We start from the raw sequence: 19,872 nt of genomic DNA on the forward strand, positions 1-19,872 counted from the left end.
TGAAACAAGTAGTTGGGATTCATGAATTCGAGTTTGTAAAGTCAAATTTAAATCTTATTACTGTCACTCTTGGTGGACCATCTTTTATCTAAACTTTATATTCCCATACTCGGGAATTGCTCCAAGTAGAATGATGTGAAATTTCATGAATGAAGTTGATTCTCTTGAGAATGTTGGATTTATACAAAAATATTTGTACAATTACTTACATAGGATCAAACAAGAAGGAGTGCAAGATGGTGATGCTGAAACGGTGATGGCGTATCTTTATGGAAAGCAAGAACTTGATCCAGTATTTTTTGTGAGCCATACGAAAGATGAATATGGAAACCTGGAGAAGTTACTATGGTGTGATGGTGTATCACATATTGATTATAAGGAATTTGGACAAGTACTTGCATTTGACACTACCTACAAGTGCAATGCATACAACAAACCATTTGTAATCTTGGTTGGTGTTAATCCTCATCGAAATACAGTTCCATTTGGATGTGCATTGGTAGTAAATGAGAAAGAAGATACCTATGTGTGGGTTTTACAACAATTAATTGCAGCGGGAAATGGCTACAAACCACTTATTGTCATTATCGAGGGAGATAAAGCTATGGCAAAGGCCCTTTCTCAAATTCTCCTAGAGACAAAACATAGATTATGTTTATGACATCTTACGATGAATGTCAAATCAAATGGTAATAAACAATTTCACGATGGATTTATGAGATACGTTGACAAGTGTAGAACACCATTAGATTTTAAAAAGGCTTGGACTAAATTATTTCATAAACATAAATTTCAAGATAGGAGGTGGGTAAAAGAATTGTACGAAGCAAAGGAAAAATGGGCAGAAGCATATATGTGAGATACTTTTATGCATGTGAATTTATTTATATTTTCAAAAATACTTTAACTATAGTTGAATTCATTTTATATTTCCTTTTATTTATTTTATTAAATGAAAATTAATAAAAAAAATTATGTGCAACAATGAGGATTACTCAACATTTTGAGTTAATGCATAGAATACTTAAAACTTTGTTGGACCAAAAGGTAATGTTGTATCGTTTCGTTACATATTATCATAAAGAACTACAAGCTCTAAGGTGGGAGGAAGGTCATCAAGACTACAAGACAACATATGAACAACCATATTGTGATAGTATATTAGCCACTTTAAAAACTCTTGCAACACGAGTATATACAAGAAATTGTTTTGCTACTTTGTGTATTATTTGATAAAATCACGTGTTGGCCCCTGACTAAGTTAACTTGATTCGGGCAACAACCCAACAATACTTATAAACAAAGGAAAAGAATATTTGATAAAATGTTTTTTCCCTAGAATTAAAGAATATTCTTATAGAAAATTACACTATATTAAAAATTAATATTTTAATATTTTGTATGTTTATAATATGATATTTTTATTTATGACCATATTTAGTCAATAATTGAAAATAAAAACTGGTTATATATTATTATAATTGCATGTTAGTTGAGATGAGTTTTCAAAGTCTTTATCTAAAGGAAACATCTAGAAAATGATACAGGGAAAAATTCAAAATATAATTGTAAATTGGAAGAAAGAAGAGAAAAAATAGATTTGTCAAATGGAGGATTAGTGAACATATTTGACCTTTCTAAATTTAATTAAATATTAACACCCAAACGATATCGTTTTAAAAAAAATGAGAAAATTGAATTCAAGGTTCATAAATTTAAATACCATAATTATCTGAATTACATTACATTATATTTTAATTTTTATAATATAAAAATAAATATATTATATTCAAATAGGGATATATATATATAAAAGTAGCTTACATTTGATAAAAAATATATATAACATAAATATTTTAGTGTAACTATACCGTTGATCATTTAACTACAGCTCATTTTAATTTCGATCATCATTTTTGAATTCTTATCACCATCCAACTATTTAAATGCATTCAATTAGACCATTGACCGTTAACAGTTAACAGAAGTACTGACGTGACAGTTAATAAAATAAATATAATTTATATTTAGTTCTTACTACTTACACAATCTATCAAATTAGTTATAATTTTAAATTAAGTCAATATATTTAATCCTCCAATTATATGATGACATGTGTCATGATATCATTGGAAGACTTTTATTTGTTTAATTTATATTTAATTTAAATATGGGGAACCAAACTGAGGCTCATTGGATGATAAGGAGCAACCTTAACCATTGCTCCAAGATTAATTTTTGTTATAATACTTACATCAACTAATATTTATTTTATAATATAATGAAGACGAGAACAATGAAAATAGAAGCAACACTAAAACTACTTGATCTAATCCGATATAAATTATTAGTTTATTCTTCTATATCTATATTCGAATCGGGCAAGATTTAAGAAAAATATATCATTTTTACTATTTAAATTATAATAAATAATTATAAATGTATTATTTTAACTATTTTAAAGTATTAATATATTCGAATCGGGACAAGACTGGGTTTAAGGTAATAAATCACCAACCCGACCCCAATCGGTATAAATTACTAGTTTACCTTTTTTATATATTCAATCTGGATCTTGTTTAAGGTAAAAATATATTATTTTAACCATTTAAAATATAATAAATAATTATAAGTATATTATTTTAACTATTTTAAAATATTAATTTATTCTAATCAAGCCGGGATAAGTCGAATATAAATAATATATTTTATGGGTGGATTGGGTTGAATATAAACGATATATTTTAAAATATTAATTTATTCGAATCAAATTGTCTTAGTGTTGCTTTATTTTCTTTGTTTCAGCCTTTATTATATTATAAGATAAATATTAATTGATGTAAGCATTATACTAAAAAGTAGTATTGGAGCAATGGTTAAGGCTACCCCTTATCATCCAAGGAGCCCACGTTTGATTCACCCTCCCCTCCAAGTACAATATTGTTTCAATTTATTTTCTTTACATTAGATGGCGTTTGATTGAAGAAAAAATATTTAAACTAAATATAAATTAAAAATATAAATTAAACTAATAAAAGTCCTCCAATGATATCGTGACATATGTAATCTTATAATTGGAGTATTAAATATATTGAATTAATTTAAAATTATGAAAAATTTGATAGATTGTATAAGTAATAAGGACTAAATGTAAATTATATCAATTTTATTATCTGTCACGTCAGTACAACTGTTAACGGCTAATAGTCTGATTTAATATATTTAAATAGTTTGGTGGTCTGATTAATAAGAATTAAAAATGATGGTTGAAATGAAAAGAGACTATAATTAAGTGGTCAACGATATAATTTACCCTAAATTTTATCAAATATTCGACCTATTCATTGTTGGTGTGTGGCCTTGTACATTATTAAATATATGCTTCTACCCAAAGGAAAATTGTTCGGCTAGCCCAGATTCAGATTGTCCTTGGCCCATCCAAATATATCATTTTCTTAAAATTTCATTCTAAGAAGGGTTAAATTGAAAAACTAATTTCAAGAGGGACTAAAAATATAATCACACCATTTATCAAAAGAGATCTAGATATATTATTCCAACTTTTGATGGCGAATTCAAGTAGCATTCCCGTAAGCTTTAAATTTATATAAAAGTATCAATATTTAAAATAAATTATTATTATTTCTTAAGAACTCGGGTTTCAGCACCATAAATATAAGCGGTAAGCATTAAATTTAAAAATTTAAGAGTTATCTTTAAACAGATATTGCATTGTAATTACTGTAAATTAACCATAAAATTAATTTTAACGGAATTTTAAAGGATTGAGTTGGATTTTTATATTATTTGCATGAATCAAATGATCTCCGTGATAAAAGAATATTGTCTTATTCATCCCTTACTTAGAGAAGACAAAAGGTGAGTGAAGAAGAAAATGAAATTGATTAAACAATTTCCACCGTACGTATGGTAAATCGATCAAATTTTTCCTTTAGTACACAGAGAAAGAAACAAAAGTGTCTTCGTTTCCGGACAGGGACACAGACAGACCGAAAGAAAGAACAACTCCAATAATCAACAGTAATACACAACAATAATGAATACATACACACATACATATACATACATGTGTATGTATCTATGTGTTAGGCTATAGTACATTAATGAACAACAAGTCACGAGAAGAAAGAAAGAAACAAGTCTTACACACACTACAAATCTCAGAGAATATTTACTTTTATTCTTCTCTCACTTCCACACCCAGCAACATGTAAAACAACGAAAACAAATGCCTGCAAAAATAAGCATAATTGTCCTCTGCACATAACAACAAATCCAGTTCATGGTGGCCTTCAAGCACTTAACCCTAAACAGGAAAGTGAAAGCTTTTACCGTGCTTAATAGTAATAATAATAACAATAATTTTACAGCTCAGGAGGGATAGACAAGGAAGGAGAAGGAGAGATGGGCAGCAATGGGGAGGGAAAACAGGCAGATTCTGCTATAAGGACAAGAACTGGACTGGGTGGTATACGGTCAAATAAAGGTCTTACAAGGTCAAGAAGTGTATATATATATGTGTGTGTGTGTGTGTGTGTGTGTGTTTGTGTGTGTATATAATTAAAGAAGGAATAAAAGGAAGCTCAGGTAGGATAGCACCAAATAAAGATAAAGAATCCACTGCCACATAGGAGTTCCCATGCATCGGTACTGGATGACCTGCAATGGAAAAAAGGATAAAATATTAGAAAAATTCATCTAAATTGTTTAATATACATGCATGTATGTATGTATTCATGTATGTATAAGATGATAAGTAAGGTTGTGCTCCCATATACACTGTGGAAGCATGTGGTTTGGTTTCTTGTTGCTTGAAAGCTTTTCTTTTTCCTTTGCCTCCATGGTTTGGTAAGGGTTAATGATATAAAAGCACAGGGAAATATGAAAATGATCTGAGAACTAAGAGATGGTGTTAGGCTTTATATAAAAGGCTGCAAAGGGAGATATTTCATGGAGCCAATAAGTGGTAGCATGAGGTTCGTTGACTCACCATTCATTTATTCAAATAAATCGTCTAAATTATATTATAGATAGAGCCAAGAAACATTAGTTAATGATTTAGGGTTTGGGGTTTAAGATGAAGTTTGTTTGTTTCACCATGACTAGATAGAGAATCAATCATTGAAATGAAATCATACATGTACGTAGGTAGGATGCATGAAGCTGTTTCATTAGGCAGCAGCCAATGGGTTTTGTCTATACCAGATTGGGGAAGCTGATGTGAAACATGAGACCCTGAATTGTATGCATCAAGCAACCACGTTTGGACAAGGGGTCACTCGAAACTACTAAGCGACATCCACTACTCACAAAGTGAAATCATTGGCAGATACATGCAAATCATGCACCTACATGATCGATCAAACCAGTAGCATTCCTTTAATGACGGCCGGCTAGTTGTTCGAGATCAATCTCAAGACCTAATATCAGATATCGTATAGAATTATTATCTTAAAAGTAATTTTACCTTGATCGATATAATTATTTGATGATAAAAGATGTTTTTTTTTTCATTTATGATACATTTAAGTCCAACTTGGAACTTGTGGTGGTATTGGTGAAGGCCCATATGAGAGAAAAAAAGGAACAAAAATCACTGCAAAGATTCTTGCAGACAAAAAAGTTATTAATTCAAACTGTCGGTTGCTTGCAATTGGTGGTCCCATCTACAATGTAAACTATACAAACATTAAGGGACTTGTACATGGCATTTCCCCTATCACTTAAACCGGTGAAGATGTTTTCTTGGTATCACACAAGGTCTTACCGTACCATCGGAGAGTCGAGCCGAGTGTGGAAGGAAATGTTCTCCGTGAAGAACAGCGATGCCCTCTCGAGAACGATCTTACCGGGCGAGTAACATGTCTGGGGAAAATAAAATGGAGTAAACTGTTTGTAATCAAATAACTCATAAATTTGTCCCCTAAATCAAACAAACCGAAATAAATAGTCGGAAATCTAGAGAAGCAGCTGCTGCAGTGTCGCTCGCAGCAAGCATCTTCACAGTGCAAGGAATGACAATGCCATTATCTGGTAAGAAAAAACTAAAACTCCCTGTTCTTACAAGGTTTCCATGAGTTGGAGACACATCTAGTCGAGTGGACTCACTTGTTAGGCTGAGAAAACTGACCGATGTTCATCTGCAAGAATTTTGTGGTTCAAAATGAACAAGTTAATGTTCAGCCTTCTCTGATAGAATGTATTAACCAACTGAGGCTAGGCAACAGGTACATTTCAGTCACTCGACATGAGTATCTTTACATTGTCATCAACGGTTCGCAACGTATCCGCCTTGACCCGAAAAGAATCCTAGCCTAGCAAGTTCTCATCTGTTGCCCAGAATATCATCCAGTATGTGAATAGGTTCCAAATGACCTAAGCTGTTAAACAAACATTGGACTAAAACATGCCATGTTGCAACATTGGGACATATCCCCTCATTTATCATCTTATTAAGGTAACCGATACCCTCTTCTATATCGACCCAATTACAAAGGCCCCATATGAGACTCGTGTATGAAATTATGTCCGGACGCCAGTCATCCCCAACACGTGTACGATCCAAAAGTTGGACAGCGATCTTCACCTTATCCTTCTTACATTAGGTAAAGATTATTATGTTATATGTGATTGCATCAGGTTTTATACCTCGAATCAGCATTTTCCCAAGAAGTTGCAAAGCATCCTCTAGCATACCGGCATGACAAAATCCAGAAAAAATGGTATTGTAAGTGACTAAATTCCATTCAATTCCTTTTTCTTCGATCTCCTGCACAATCACATAAGCGTCTTTTAGCCTATTTACTTTGAATAGACCATCGAGCAGCTCATTGTATGTTATGATGTTAGGAACGCAACCATAATGCTTCATTTCGTCAAGTGCTTTCATTGCCCAATCAACTCTTCCGTTACTGCATAAACCTTTGATAAATGCATTGAAAGTGACTGTGCTCGGAGTGCAGTTTTCCAACACCATCTTCTCTATAAGAGAACGAGCACAGTCAAACATACAATGCCGGCAAAGGACATCCACCATACTTGTATATGCTACAACGTTGGGATGACAACCGTTGGACATCATTACATTCCATGTTTCAGATGCACCGACCAAATCACTGACCTTTGCGAATCCATTAATAAGAGAGCTATATGAGACTACATTTGGAGGCCAGCCATTTTCCTCCATCTGATAGGATAAAGATAACGCCTCGTTGACCTTCCCATTTGAGCAGAGACCGTGTATTACAGTGTTATAGAAAACTGTATTAGTTTCAATTCCCTCTCGAACCATCCGGTTCCAACAGACAAAAGCTTCATGAACCCTTCCTGCCTTGAAATACCCCTTCATCAACGAAGAGAAAGTGTAGATATTGGGACTGCACCCTCTCACAAACATCTTGGCAAAAAAAGCAAGAGAATATTATAAGTAAGCAAATTCGGCTCCAATCCGTCTCGCTTCATATTACCGTATATTGGATTAATCATCGACAACCGATTCTCGCTCAGCAACGCGTCCAAAACACGGTTATAAATCTTAACCGTAGGCTCACAACCGAATTCCTTAATCCTATAAAACATTTTCAAAGCTTGTTCAACTAAACCCTTTTGGCGATAAGAATCAATCACAATCACAAACAAGTCCTCACTACAGCTAATCCCTTCTAACTTCATCTGTTGTAAAAGATATTGAATACCATCGATTTGGGACTCTCGTGCGAGCTTCTGGATCATGCATTGGTATGTTTGTGGTGTGTGTTTGAAGGAATTCGAATTGGCTATAGATTTGAAGTAATTTAAAGCTAAAGAAATGCTGGGTTCTTGTTTTAATGTGTCGAGAACATGGGATTCTTCGAGTTGGGTCTGGTTTTGGTCGGATTGGGGTTCTTTGTTGGGGTTTAAAACTGGGTTTGTGTTCAAAATGAATGGGATTGAAGGTTTCTTCACTTTCAGCAATAAGGAGCGGCCTTCTCTTAAGTACATGATTACGAACTAGAGCTAAAAAATCCCAGTTTTCGGATTCAGGGAATCGAAAATTAAACTAGAAATTTGAAGAAAAAATTAATACATAAATTGAACTGGCTTACCTTACAAGTAGAGGGAACAATCGGATTCAGGAAGACTAGAACTGAAGAAGACGAAAAAGACAAGGACGCTATTGTAGAGAGGTACGTATGGGATCTTTATGTCATTTCGAAACAGAAAGGGGGTGTAATCGGAATTATAGAACAACGAAAGGCTATAAAAAAACTAATTATGAAAAGGGTTAATTGGTCAAAAGTCCTTAATATCTACACCGTATCCAAACTAATTCCTAAATTTCAAAATGTTTCAAAATGTCCTTAATATTACTTTGTACTTCTCACGTATTAATAGAAAAAAAAAACACCACATCATTTGCAATGATATTTTAGTTTAATAATACAATTAAAATATTTTAAAATATAGAGTAATTTAAAATTTAATTAACAATTGCAAAATCCAAACAATCTCGTTATTAAATGAATTGTTGTTATTTCTTGAGATTTCAACTTTGAACACCATGAATAATTGAATGTTATCTTTAAATATATATTACCTTATACTTATTACAGATTAATAAAAATTTTAACTAACAATTTTGAGATATTTGGTACTATTAACACATAAATAAAATTATTTTATAAAATTTCTTTACATGTAAAAATAAATTTGATTTGATCATGTAAACTCAAATGTTTTTAAAATTTTAAAATTCCGTCAATTTTTGTGAAATAATAAAGATGGATACGGTAAGAGACAAACTTATGATAAAAGTATTCATTTTATATATTTTTTTATATTTTTTCAATCATCTCATTCACTTTTTATGATCTAAACTATAAATTTTATAACCTAATTTTTTAATTTTTTTAAATAATACATAACATTTAGTTTTCATTTCATATTAGTATGTCATCGCTAAAAATTTAACGTGTTTAGTAATTAAACTATCAGTTTTGATCTGTTTTAGTACCTAAACTTTTAATCTTTTCAAAACTTAACGTTAAATTTTAAACATATACTAAAATGAAATAAAAACTAAAGTTTTTAATGTGTGTATTAAAATGAAACAAAAACTAAACTTTAAGTATAATTTTAAAAAAATAAAAGTTTAAATACTAAAATAAATAAAAAAATAATAGTTTAGATATTAATCACGTAATTTACCCTACAAACAAAACAATACTTATATAAAATCAAAACAAGTTTTCTAATCAAATCTCTAAATTTTGATGGGATAAAATAAAAGGTATTATTTAAAATGAAAACTCTCCGGTATGAACATATATTGAACTATAGAGAAAAATGAGATCTAAAATATTACTACACCGTTAAATAATTAACGATACAATCACCATAAAATGAAATAGGATAAACTATATATATGGTAACTTAATTTTTCTCTCTCCAATTTCACTCATCATACTTCTTTTTTTCAAATTACTCCACCATTAAATCACTAAAGACATGACCGTATTTTAATCAAAATTATATCATTTTAATCTAAAATTTATTTTTTTCAAGAATTCAAAAAGACGTCGTTTTGATGTAAGTTACCATGTATTAACGTCGTTTAATTATTTAAAGGCGGGGTGATAAAAAAATTCAATGTATAAAATTTAGTGAGTAAAATAAAAAAGATGAAAATACAATGAAAAAATATGAAAGAGAATAAAGTTTGGTTACCAAATCGTCTAATTTACCCAATCAAATAAAGTCCCTAACCATCCATGATCAAATAAGTAACCAATTAGAGTAGAATTCAATCTAAAAACATGGATAAGTTACACAGTTTCTAAACCAGCTAGCTGTTCCCATTATACAAAACCAAATCTTATGCATATTACCACATTGAACATGATAATAATACTACTTTCATGTTCGCCCTACTTTCTAAAACAACAGAAAGACGAATGGTTTTTAACGAGAAAAGGGGGGGGGGGGAGAGATTGAACCTATGTGACAGCAGCCCTCACTGGTCCTTTCATCATCCCTATCGCTTGGACGGCCTCTCATCATCATCCTCTCCGCCGTCATCACCGTCGTCATCGGATTCATCTCTGTCCGATCTCTTCCTCTTCGGCGGAGCTTCAATCTTGCCGGCACCTTCGTCTTCTTCGTCATCGTCCTCCTCACCGTTTTCTTCTGGTTCGAAATCACTAGCTTCTTCTTCATCTTCGGCTCGACCAACGGCTCGAACAAGGTATTCTGTTCCCATATCCTCCTAAAACACAAAACATGTAAAGGAATCACGAACAAAAAGATCAACGAAACTGATTTTCCAGTATATTTTCCTTGTAGCCAAACATGACAATATATTTGGCTGAGAAACATCAAAGGAATAAATAAACAGAAAATATAACCGTAGATCTAAAGCTTCTAAGGCTGGATCTGAAAGCTCTAAACTATCCAAAGCTATGTGATTTTGGATCTGTAAAATTATGGCGATTAACTAACTATTATAATTAAAGATGCAGTTAATAGGGGGAAAGCCGCTAGTTAGAAAATGGATCTGAGAGGAAAATTAAAGAATCGGCTAATATCCTTCCAGAAATAATCAAATTGATGAAAATTAAGCTTGATTATTTTTTAAAATTTTGAGGTTTAACCTCGAAAAACAATGGATCTGAACAGTTTCAGCAGGAAAAGACATGAAAATACAGAGATTTTTCAAATAACCACAATGATTAAAAGGTATTAAAGTAGATTAATAAAATTTACATCTTCCAATCAAACAATTAGCGAGAAATACGAACGAAAAACAATAGATCTGAAAAGTTTCAGTTGAAAAGGACCTGAAAATTAAAAGATATTCAAATAAACACAATAATTAACCATAATTAAGTTAGATTAAAAGAATTTACCTCTTCTTCACTTTCCTCGTCGTCATCACTGTCGTCATTATCATCGTCGTCTCCATCTCCGTCGCCTTCACCATCTTCATCTTCGTCCTCATCGTCCTCGTCTTCGTCTACTGATTGCACCGGAGGACCACCGGAAGGGTGAATAACCTGCACTTCATCATCTTCATCATCCTCTCCTTCGTCGTCATCGTCTTCGTCCTCGTCGTCATCACCGTCTTCTTCCTCCTCTTCGCCGCCGTCTACTTCAGTTTCATCTTCACCCTCAGCCTCTTCCCCCTCCAAAGTCTTAATTTCATTTTCCTCCTCAAACTCCCTCTGCTCTTCCATCAACTTCATATTTAGGAAAAATAATCGAGAATTTTTTTTTCTTGGAAAAAAAATCAGAAATTTGGAAGAGGGGGAGAGAGGGGAAGCTTGTTTGCTCGCTCTACCAGTATCTTCCGTGACGGGGATCTCAGCCGTTGAAACGGGTATTCACGCGGATTAACGACGTGGAGAGTTATCGAACGGTTTAAATGAAAGAATATGTGTTTTTATGGTAATTGAGTCGTTGCGGCGCGTATTTTTCCGCTTTTCTTCATCAGCTGCTTCTCACGTGCTATAAATCCCTAGGGGAACCAAGGGGCTAGGGTTAACTGTTTTTTCTCTTCCTTTTTTTCTTTCGAAACTATTCCATTGATTGGGTCCATTAAATAAATTTAAATCCATACTTCAAAGGCTGGATCTATTTTGGTAATGTTTATGGCCCATAGTTGAACAAAAAATGTTTGAAAGAGAGATTTACATTTAATATTTTTAAGAAAAATATGCGTTGAAGAAAATATAAGGGGGGTGAGAATAGAGGTTAATTATTTAGGGGATAAAAAAATGTTTGAACAATTAAGGACGGAATCATGATTTTAGTTTAAGGGGTAAAATATAATTAATAATAAAAATGGAAGATAAAATCAAAATAAATCAAAATTTAAAGGCCTAAATAAACAATTGTCCTTATATTCTTTAATGATAAAAAAAATTAAGGGCAAGTGGCCGCCCAAGTTCCTACATGCCTCTGTTCTTGTGAACAGTATTAGATGAAGTCACTGATTGTTGTATATATCTTAGGTGGAAGACATCCGTAAATTTGTGAGAGAAATTTTTTATCCAAAGAACGATGCTTATAAGAAATGACCACTTTTCATTAAATACCTTTATAATAACTGACGGTTTCTTTAACTACTGAATACTGATATCATTTTTTTGAATAATAAAGAAGGCTAAAACCCAAGACATTAGCTTCTCAAACAAGAATAAGGTGGACCATGAGTGTCTTTGTGAAGAATATGAAGTAATGAGATTGAAAAAGAGTCGAAAATAAAAAGAGAACCATCTCGGAGGGCAAGCATCTTGACATCGTAATCCGTCGCACCATTAGCTTCACGATAGATCTTCTTGAATTCAGTGAACCAAAGCTTATTATAGAGAATTGCAATGGATCTCACCAACGCGGAAAGACTTTCCACCGACAGGGGAGGGGAGAGCAGGTGAAAAGCTTCACTACTATAGGTTTGAACAACCACCTTTTCAAAATTATCATTGTAAGAAATATATACTACAAAGTTCACACGTTAACACTAACGGGATAAATAAACAATAATGAAGGACTGGATCTAAGAAAACCTTGTCGTGGTGAAAACTAATGTCTTATAAATAAATTCGTTTAGATGTGTGTAATCGATACTTTAGACGGATCGTTCCCGAGGTTTACACGATCGCTTTGAGAAATCGTACACCTAAATTCGAAGTGAACTACGGGTGGTATTTCAGAAAGAAACTTTAAGAGAGTAACTTAAAACACTTGAGAGTGATTTGATTTGAGAAACCAAATGAGTTTTTTTATTTATAGACTAAATATAGGGACATTTTCATCTAACAAAAAAACAGAATAAATTTCTAATTTTAATTTTGAAATAAAATCTCAAAAAATAACAACCAAAACAAATGTACTTCATCGCATCAATACTTAGATGTTTGTAACTCTTGTATTTAAACTCTGTAACTTTTGAATTAAACTTGTCTCTCCAAAACTGCAAATTCAGTCCAGATACATCTTAACGTAAAGATTAAATCAAGGAGAAATACGACTTTTAAATTCTATAAATAAAGCAGTCAATTAATCAACTTGTTCTTTTAGAGAGAAATTCCTCACAAATTTTCTCTAAAAAGATAACAATCAATTATTATTACCACAAGTCACAACCACAAATTGAACTGAGCAGAGCCGGACGACGGTGGCGACGAGGACGCACGAGAATCCCCTCTTGTTCTCTGTCACTCAACAAGGAGAATGAAAGCCTTAAATATCCAATCTCAATGTGTTTTCCCCTCTATGTGGGATTTAAGCATTACTAACATTCCCTTGTGAGCTTGGGCGAATTGAACGCATAACCCTTCAACATCAGAAAGAGTTTTCCGTTGCCTCTTAGGACTTCATTCCCAGTTTTATACCGAGCACAATCTGAGATTTCGACAAAAAACTGCACACTGTGAGTACACCAAAACAAAGACAGCGTAAACATGATTGAACATACAGATAACGAAATGTAACTTACGGCAGCCAATCAACATTCAACAACTCTGTTATTATAATTTGTGGCAGCTGTATCAACTTTCTGAGATTCGGCCAATGAATGGGGGAGTTTCACATCATTTGCACGAATAGGATTGAAATCAATTAGCTCAGCAAACCCAGTTTTGGCCATCACAAAGATTGACTATTATAACAAAACAAGGAACAAGTGAAGACCATTTTCAATGATAACATAGTAATTCAATTTTGGCAGCTTGATAAACACATGATGACTTGGGAAAATCAAATTAAACAAAGAGAAGGTAGAAGAAGTGTAACCTGGTCCATCCCACCAGACTGTGTTCCAGTGTGCTGCATGTAACTTGGGCAATTTCTTTCTGTTAACAGAACAGGTATTGAAATTTCAGAAAACGACTTGCAAAGTTGCGATTATCAAAATGAATATGGAATTAGCAAACCTTTGGGAAGTTAACACCAAAAGCAGCCATGATAGCAATTGTAGATGAGCAAACAAAAGCTGCAGTGCTTCATAGACCGGAGCCTGGAAAAAAGTTGCACAATGAGAGTTAAGTTCTCTATAGGAGCATACAGCTGCCTGCATGTGAAGGTAAACTTTTGTTCATTAAGAATCGAAGTCTGAGTTTACTTGTAAGTGATGTAAAAGATAGAATACCTGTAGGAACTATTCCATCAATAAGAACATCAAGACCAACTGGCTCACTGACATCCACTCCTTTTGACTTGGCGTATTCTTAATAACCTTTATACCTACGGAATGTGGGAAGTACTAGCATCACCAATTTGGTAGTATCATAGAAACATAAGTACCGTAAAAATCTTTTCCATTTTAAAAAAGAACTTGCATGTCTGTTGGAAAAGATATGTAGCAACTTCAAATTAAAGGAAGATAAAAAGGACCAAAAGGATTCAATATCTCACCCACAAACAAAGTAGTGACCCCATTTATGCTTCTTCAAGTCAATTGCCTGAAGAGTCAACCATATCAGCTATATCGACGCAAATTCCAGATAATTCTTAAGACAAGGATCACAGAAAATAGAAAAAGCTGATTTTTACAAGCAGGATCTAGTTCTACCGGGAAATTGAAGTTCAATACATAAACTATCAGAAACATTTAGCAAGTTACATAATCACTTCAATAATTGATGAAGAAAGAAGTAAACCTGGTCAGGATCAGCAGGGTAAGTACAAGTAGTGTACTTGTCATTAACATTAGCAATTCCGAGAAACTTTTCAGCCTCTCCTTCGTCGCGCTTTCGAATTGCCACAATCGTGTCTTGCCGGATCGCCATCGGCAATACCGAGTATCCTTCATGGTCAATATGTTCTCCAATCAATTTCACTCTCCCTGCATGTAAAAACAGCCATTAAATATCAGATAAAAAATCAACAATGTTCACAATTACAAGATCCAAAGAGGTATCGCTGCTTTCTTTACTCAAAACTGTCAAAATGTTCAATGACCAGAAAGAACATTGATCATAATTAAGGGACCTATGTTGTATTTTACCCTTGTCAAGGTACGAGAAATAAAACAATAGCGATAAATACGCAATTTTTTTAAATAGAAAGTATTAAATGAATGCATCTCTATCACGAATTAATATCAAATTACGAAATCCAATTAAAGATGTTCACGTATTTTTTTAAGGGATTTTCGCATGATATTTGTTTTTTGAATTTTCTAATGAATTTATTATTTTATTAATGTCACCGACAAGGAATATTTTTTAATGAATATGTAATAAATAGACAGAGTGACTTGGATAAATCCGAAAGTTCTGGCGGTCCAAACCCGGTTTTATCGAAAAAGACAGTTGGGGATTATAGTATTTCGGATAAACTACAAGTTTAATACCTAAACTATTAATCTTAATACATTTTAGTACTTAAACTTTTATTTTTTTAAATCATACCTAACATTTAGTTTTTGTTTAATTTTAATATCTGTTGTTAAAAACTTAACGAGTTTAGTGCTAAACTATCAGTTTTAGTCCATTTTAGAACTTAAACTTTCATTTTTTTCAAACTTAACTTTAAGTTTTAAACAAGTACTAAAATAAATCAAAAATTAAATGCTAAATATGATTTTGAAAAAAAATTAAAAGTTTCTCCCAAAATTGTGGCAATGGCTCCCAACATTAAAGTACTAAAATCCATTGGCAATACCGAGTATCCTTAAACATCATATAGCAAAATTGCTCCCAACAACATAAATAACCTGGGACTGGTGGAAATTGTAGATATGGAGTGACCGCGGACTGAAATTCTAGATCGATCGAGAAATTCACAGATGAAACATTGATCGAAACAGCGAAAAACGGGGATAGGGGCATACTTTCTACCAACTATATATCAAGAAACGGTATTTCTAAGTTCATGAATCCTTAGCTGTAGAAGAAGTAGAAGTTTGACGGATCCGTCGTTGATGAACATCCCAATTATACACACGAGCGATAGTTACCTGCATAAAGGTAATGTACAGTCGATAACCGAAAACCAACACACGCATAGCAGGCATCAAGCAAGATGTATGAGCTAGAATGCCTGAAGACATCACTAGGAACGATGATATCATATACAATTACCAAACTACCTGAGTTATGGTCACTTGATCCCTCAAGAACTGCAAATCAGTTATAAGAACTTCCAAACTTGCTTTAGCGTTTTCCAAATTCTTATTCAGTAGCGAAGTGGCCTGCACATGTAAAAGTTATAGATTATTCGGTCTTTTTTCCCGTAAGCACGCGAACAGTAAGCAACCGGTTGCAGCTATCGCACCTCTTCACATGAATATTCCAACATGACATTTGCTCCCAGCCATAAACAAACTGAATCGTTATCCTCAATGCGAGCCCGAGAATATATGCCTTCGGAGACTTCAAAATCAGTAATGAGAGCCTATATGCCAAAAGTAACGTTATACAGCATTAGCATGTATGCAACCCGTGTTAGGTTAAAGAAATCTAAATATATTTTCAAGCTTGTTTGAGCAACAAGCATGCAACTATAAGATTTGAGAACTTCACACCTAATCGAGCAGAAAACGAATTTTTATAGAACTCAATCCCCAATTTTAAGCAATACAGGCCCCCATATGTAGCAGATCCCAATTTAAACTGGTTTAGTCACACGAGATATTCATGCTATATGGATGCCAGAAGCTCAGAGAGAGAGAGAGAATAGTCAAGCGTGTGGACTATAAAGAAAATTAATAAGTTTCATCATGTTACAGTGATTCATAATAACTCAAGTTCCAAAAGGAAATGAAGAATAATTATCTCCTTTAAACAGAAAAACAACAATATAAAAGTCGATATATCTGAAAAGCACGAACCTCACCAGTACCCTTCTTAGCTTGTAAAGTGGCAACCACGTCCAAGCATTTCTCGATATCAGGAATTTTTGGCTGATGACCATAATAATAAAACTCATTAGTTAAAACCCTTGTGACATGTCAGCAACTTTAAGCAATATATATATATATATTAAGCATGAATGAGATTGAATCTTTGGGGGGGGGGGGTGAATGAACATAGTTTAACCCAGCCTAAATTTTGATGTAACTAAACAGCATTGTAGCATAACATGGACACGTAGAAGCTTACTCGCATTCAGTATCTAAGAGGGCAAGAAAGTCTCACTTTCAGCCTATATTCCTCAGACTCTTACGACACTAATGTCTGCCACATGGATATGGGGATAGGTCATAGGACCTCCAAGGATTCACCAAATACATGGAAAACCTTAGAAAATTCTAACCATACCCATGTCAAATACATAGTCGTATCCTATACTTACACCCAAGTTTGGTAAGAGAGCTTTTAGAAACCAAAGCATATACAAAATGTGTAAATTAGCTAGGCACATTCTAGACGTTAACATGCCAAGTACTTTAGAATAAATTGTGCTTTTACAAAACACCATCCGGAAGGAAATTATATCCACACAAGGGTGAGATTTTCTTCTCTCTTGGTACGAACTCACAAGCATTTTCCCAATCCGATTCACAACACTTCTCCATGGACCAACATAGATGGAATTTACAGACGAAAACCATTTTGTATAACCCCAACTATAAGGAATAAAAACCAGTTCATAATCAAATTAACTAAAGATTTGTCGTCACTGACAACATAAAATTGTCCTTTTCATAGAACACATAAATACAAATATAAACTATAAAAATACCAGGAAACACTCTAGTTTCAAGCATCACATTTGTCCACACAGTGAGGACAGCCAAATGCGTAGAAATTGGAATGGAACACACATTTTTAATATGTATAAAACAAATGCAGCATATGAAAACAGTCAATAATACGATAAAAAAAAGATCCCAATATAATACCTGAAGATCTCGTTGCTGAGCAAGAAGCTTCATCTCGACCAGCTTATACTGCTGAAGCCTGCCAAATTCAATAAGTCCCAACCAAATAAGCTTTAAAACCCTTCAATCCCAACTAAATTTGAAAACTAAAAAGAACCCAAAGTTCAAAAAAGTTAAAAACTTTTAATTAAATTAGATTTCAACATAAAAACATAGCCTACAAAATGCACTTCAGTAAAATTGAGAGTTAAAGAAGGGACCTTTCTTGGAGAAAAGCAAGGGCAGAGTTAACATCGAGGCCAGTTTGAGAGAGATAAATCTCGACATCTTCTACGAACTGAGCTCCGTGGATTCCTCTCCTCTCCGTCGTAGTTTTGGGTGATGCCGTTGAAGACGAAGATGCAGCCGCCGCCATGTTTTGAATGTTTTTTTTCTCGATTGAGAGAGTGAAAATCAGAGGAAGAAAAATTACGCCGCTGATCCGTACGGTGTGAGCTTCGAAGGAGCGATAGTGTTCGTTGCTGTCTGAGTGATACGAAAGGCTGAGCCGAGGGACCGGAGCTATGAGTTTGAAGGCGGAGACCATATAAAAAGATCAGCGATATCGTGAGATGACACTGAGATGAGAAGATGCGGATTGGACGGCGTCGTTTAGAAGGTGAAATGCTGGAAGATGGGCTCCAGTATGGGGCCCGTGTTATATGTGTTTGTTTTCTTTGTTTATTTTCAGCTCATTTGTTGATATCAAGTGGAAGTAGGGTATATGGGTTTTTTATTTAGTCTAATATAGCAAGTAAAAATTATTTTGGGATATATAGTATTTTTTTAAAATGACATAGAACTCGTCATGTCGAGGTGACGAAATTTAATAAAAAATATTTTTTATTCTAACATTTTACTTTGATGTGATAGATTTTAATTAAAAAATTATATTTTTATTGAAATTCGTCACTTTGACGTGATAAGTTTCAATAACACTGTAAAAAATATCGTAGATCCCAAAATATAATCCGAGATGCCCTAATGGGCTAAATAAAAAAATATTATCCTTATTGGGCAAAAAAAGTCATAATGAACAAGTAAAATTTAAGGCCTTATTATAATTTCTTTTAATCCATTTGATAATATTATATTTAGTGATGTCAAACGAGCGGAGCGGGTAGAAATATCTCTTCTCCTATTTTTATCCACCTAATACTTTTGTATTTACCACTTATCTATCATCTATAACGGGTAAAAATTTTAGATCCACACACGTCCATGTAGGTATATTTTTGAATTCATCCTCACACCCACTACTTAATTGGATACTCACCCCTCATCTCGTACTCGTTTGTACTTGTCCATACCGACTAATTTACGATAGGAGAAATAGTGGTCTTCAATTCTAAAATGTTTATACTCTAACATTTGGTTAAATTACAAGTCATGCCCTATAAAATATTAAGATTTATAGAATAATATTTGAAATTATACTTAATTTCATAATTGTCCAAAAATTATATGGTGAGTAGTTAGTAGCCGAGTGGATTCGGAACGGATAAGGTCTCAAACTTATCACCTACCTACTACTTACAACGGGTATAACTTTTTACATCCACACCCTTCTACTACCCACTAAACTTATACTCATCTTCGTCCCAATTGAAATGGTACGGAATCCACTTTACTCTCTATCATTTCTAATTGTACCCAAATAAATTGGGTTTTTTTCTTCAGTTTTTTCAATTATATTGTTTCTAAAATAATTATACTATACTTTTAAAATATTCAAAATTTACAATAATATTTATTCATTAATATAATAATTATGTTTTTCGTATAAAACTATTGACAAAATTTAGAGTTTATAGGACAGCCTATCTATTGATGTTAAATGCAAATATTAAATTACCAAAACATTGGTTTAAAGTTTTTTTATCATATAAGGAAGCATATGTAAAAAAAATTAATCATTTGATAATAAATACTTATATACTTTTATAGATGTACTGTTCGAATTTCACAACTTAAAAAATAACAATAATCTTTTTAGTCACTGAATTTAT

General features: G+C 33.1%; 2 protein-coding genes, 1 long non-coding RNA gene and 2 pseudogenes across 6 annotated transcripts; all 5 read right to left on the reverse strand.

The window, feature by feature from the left end:
• Positions 1 to 4,276: 4,276 nt before the first annotated feature.
• On the reverse strand, positions 4,277 to 4,904 carry LOC120123769. Its single transcript, XR_005516217.1, has 2 exons — positions 4,800 to 4,904; positions 4,277 to 4,680 (listed from the first exon to the last, which is right to left on the reverse strand). It is a non-coding gene; the product is annotated as an uncharacterized LOC120123769 (long non-coding RNA).
• A 765-nt stretch (positions 4,905 to 5,669) lies between these two features.
• On the reverse strand, positions 5,670 to 8,198 carry LOC120123768 (annotated as a pseudogene).
• Positions 8,199 to 9,790: 1,592 nt separating this feature from the next.
• LOC120123767 (nucleolin-like) lies at positions 9,791 to 11,395 on the reverse strand. 4 transcript variants are annotated; one of them, XM_039142594.1, is made up of 3 exons: positions 10,900 to 11,395; positions 10,417 to 10,421; positions 9,791 to 10,266 (listed from the first exon to the last, which is right to left on the reverse strand). In XM_039142594.1, the coding sequence occupies exons 1-3, from the start codon at positions 11,238 to 11,240 to the stop codon at positions 10,034 to 10,036; spliced, it is 579 nt and encodes a 192-aa protein (XP_038998525.1). In that variant the 5' UTR covers positions 11,241 to 11,395; the 3' UTR covers positions 9,791 to 10,033. The 4 variants fall into 4 exon arrangements, with proteins under 4 accessions (XP_038998525.1, XP_038998527.1, XP_038998524.1 ...); XM_039142596.1 differs by lacking the exon at positions 10,417 to 10,421 and having other exon boundaries at positions 9,791 to 10,264; positions 10,905 to 10,909; positions 10,976 to 11,394; XM_039142593.1 differs by lacking the exon at positions 10,417 to 10,421 and having other exon boundaries at positions 9,791 to 10,267.
• Positions 11,396 to 13,136: 1,741 nt separating this feature from the next.
• On the reverse strand, positions 13,137 to 14,855 carry LOC120123912 (annotated as a pseudogene).
• Positions 14,856 to 15,635: 780 nt separating this feature from the next.
• On the reverse strand, positions 15,636 to 18,368 carry LOC120123766 (probable prefoldin subunit 3). Its single transcript, XM_039142592.1, has 7 exons — positions 18,292 to 18,368; positions 18,085 to 18,261; positions 17,846 to 17,903; positions 16,832 to 16,903; positions 16,276 to 16,395; positions 16,091 to 16,192; positions 15,636 to 15,958 (listed from the first exon to the last, which is right to left on the reverse strand). Exons 2-7 carry the CDS (start codon positions 18,237 to 18,239, stop codon positions 15,872 to 15,874), a joined length of 594 nt encoding a protein of 197 aa, XP_038998523.1. The 5' UTR covers positions 18,240 to 18,261; positions 18,292 to 18,368; the 3' UTR covers positions 15,636 to 15,871.
• Between the last annotated feature and the right edge of the window lie 1,504 nt (positions 18,369 to 19,872).

Source organism: Hibiscus syriacus, unplaced genomic scaffold (genome assembly GCF_006381635.1).
Source record: "Hibiscus syriacus cultivar Baekdansim isolate YM2019G1 unplaced genomic scaffold, ASM638163v2 tig00110403_pilon, whole genome shotgun sequence".
NCBI lineage: Eukaryota > Viridiplantae > Streptophyta > Magnoliopsida > Malvales > Malvaceae > Hibiscus > Hibiscus syriacus.

Excerpts from the sequence above, each read along its gene's own strand:
- LOC120123767 (XM_039142593.1), bottom strand. The coding sequence starts at position 11,240 with ATGAAGTTGATGGAAGAGCAGAGGGAGTTTGAGGAGGAAAATGAAATT. Across the intron at positions 10,268-10,899 it reads GAAAGTGAAGAAGAGGTAAA|TAGGAGGATATGGGAACAGA; the intron begins TTCTTTTAATCT and ends TGTTTTGTGTTT.
- LOC120123766 (XM_039142592.1), bottom strand. The coding sequence starts at position 18,239 with ATGGCGGCGGCTGCATCTTCGTCTTCAACGGCATCACCCAAAACTACG. Across the intron at positions 16,396-16,831 it reads CTAAGAAGGGTACTGGTGAG|GCTCTCATTACTGATTTTGA; the intron begins GTTCGTGCTTTT and ends TTTGGCATATAG. Across the intron at positions 15,959-16,090 it reads ATCAAGTGACCATAACTCAG|GTAACTATCGCTCGTGTGTA; the intron begins GTAGTTTGGTAA and ends ACCTTTATGCAG.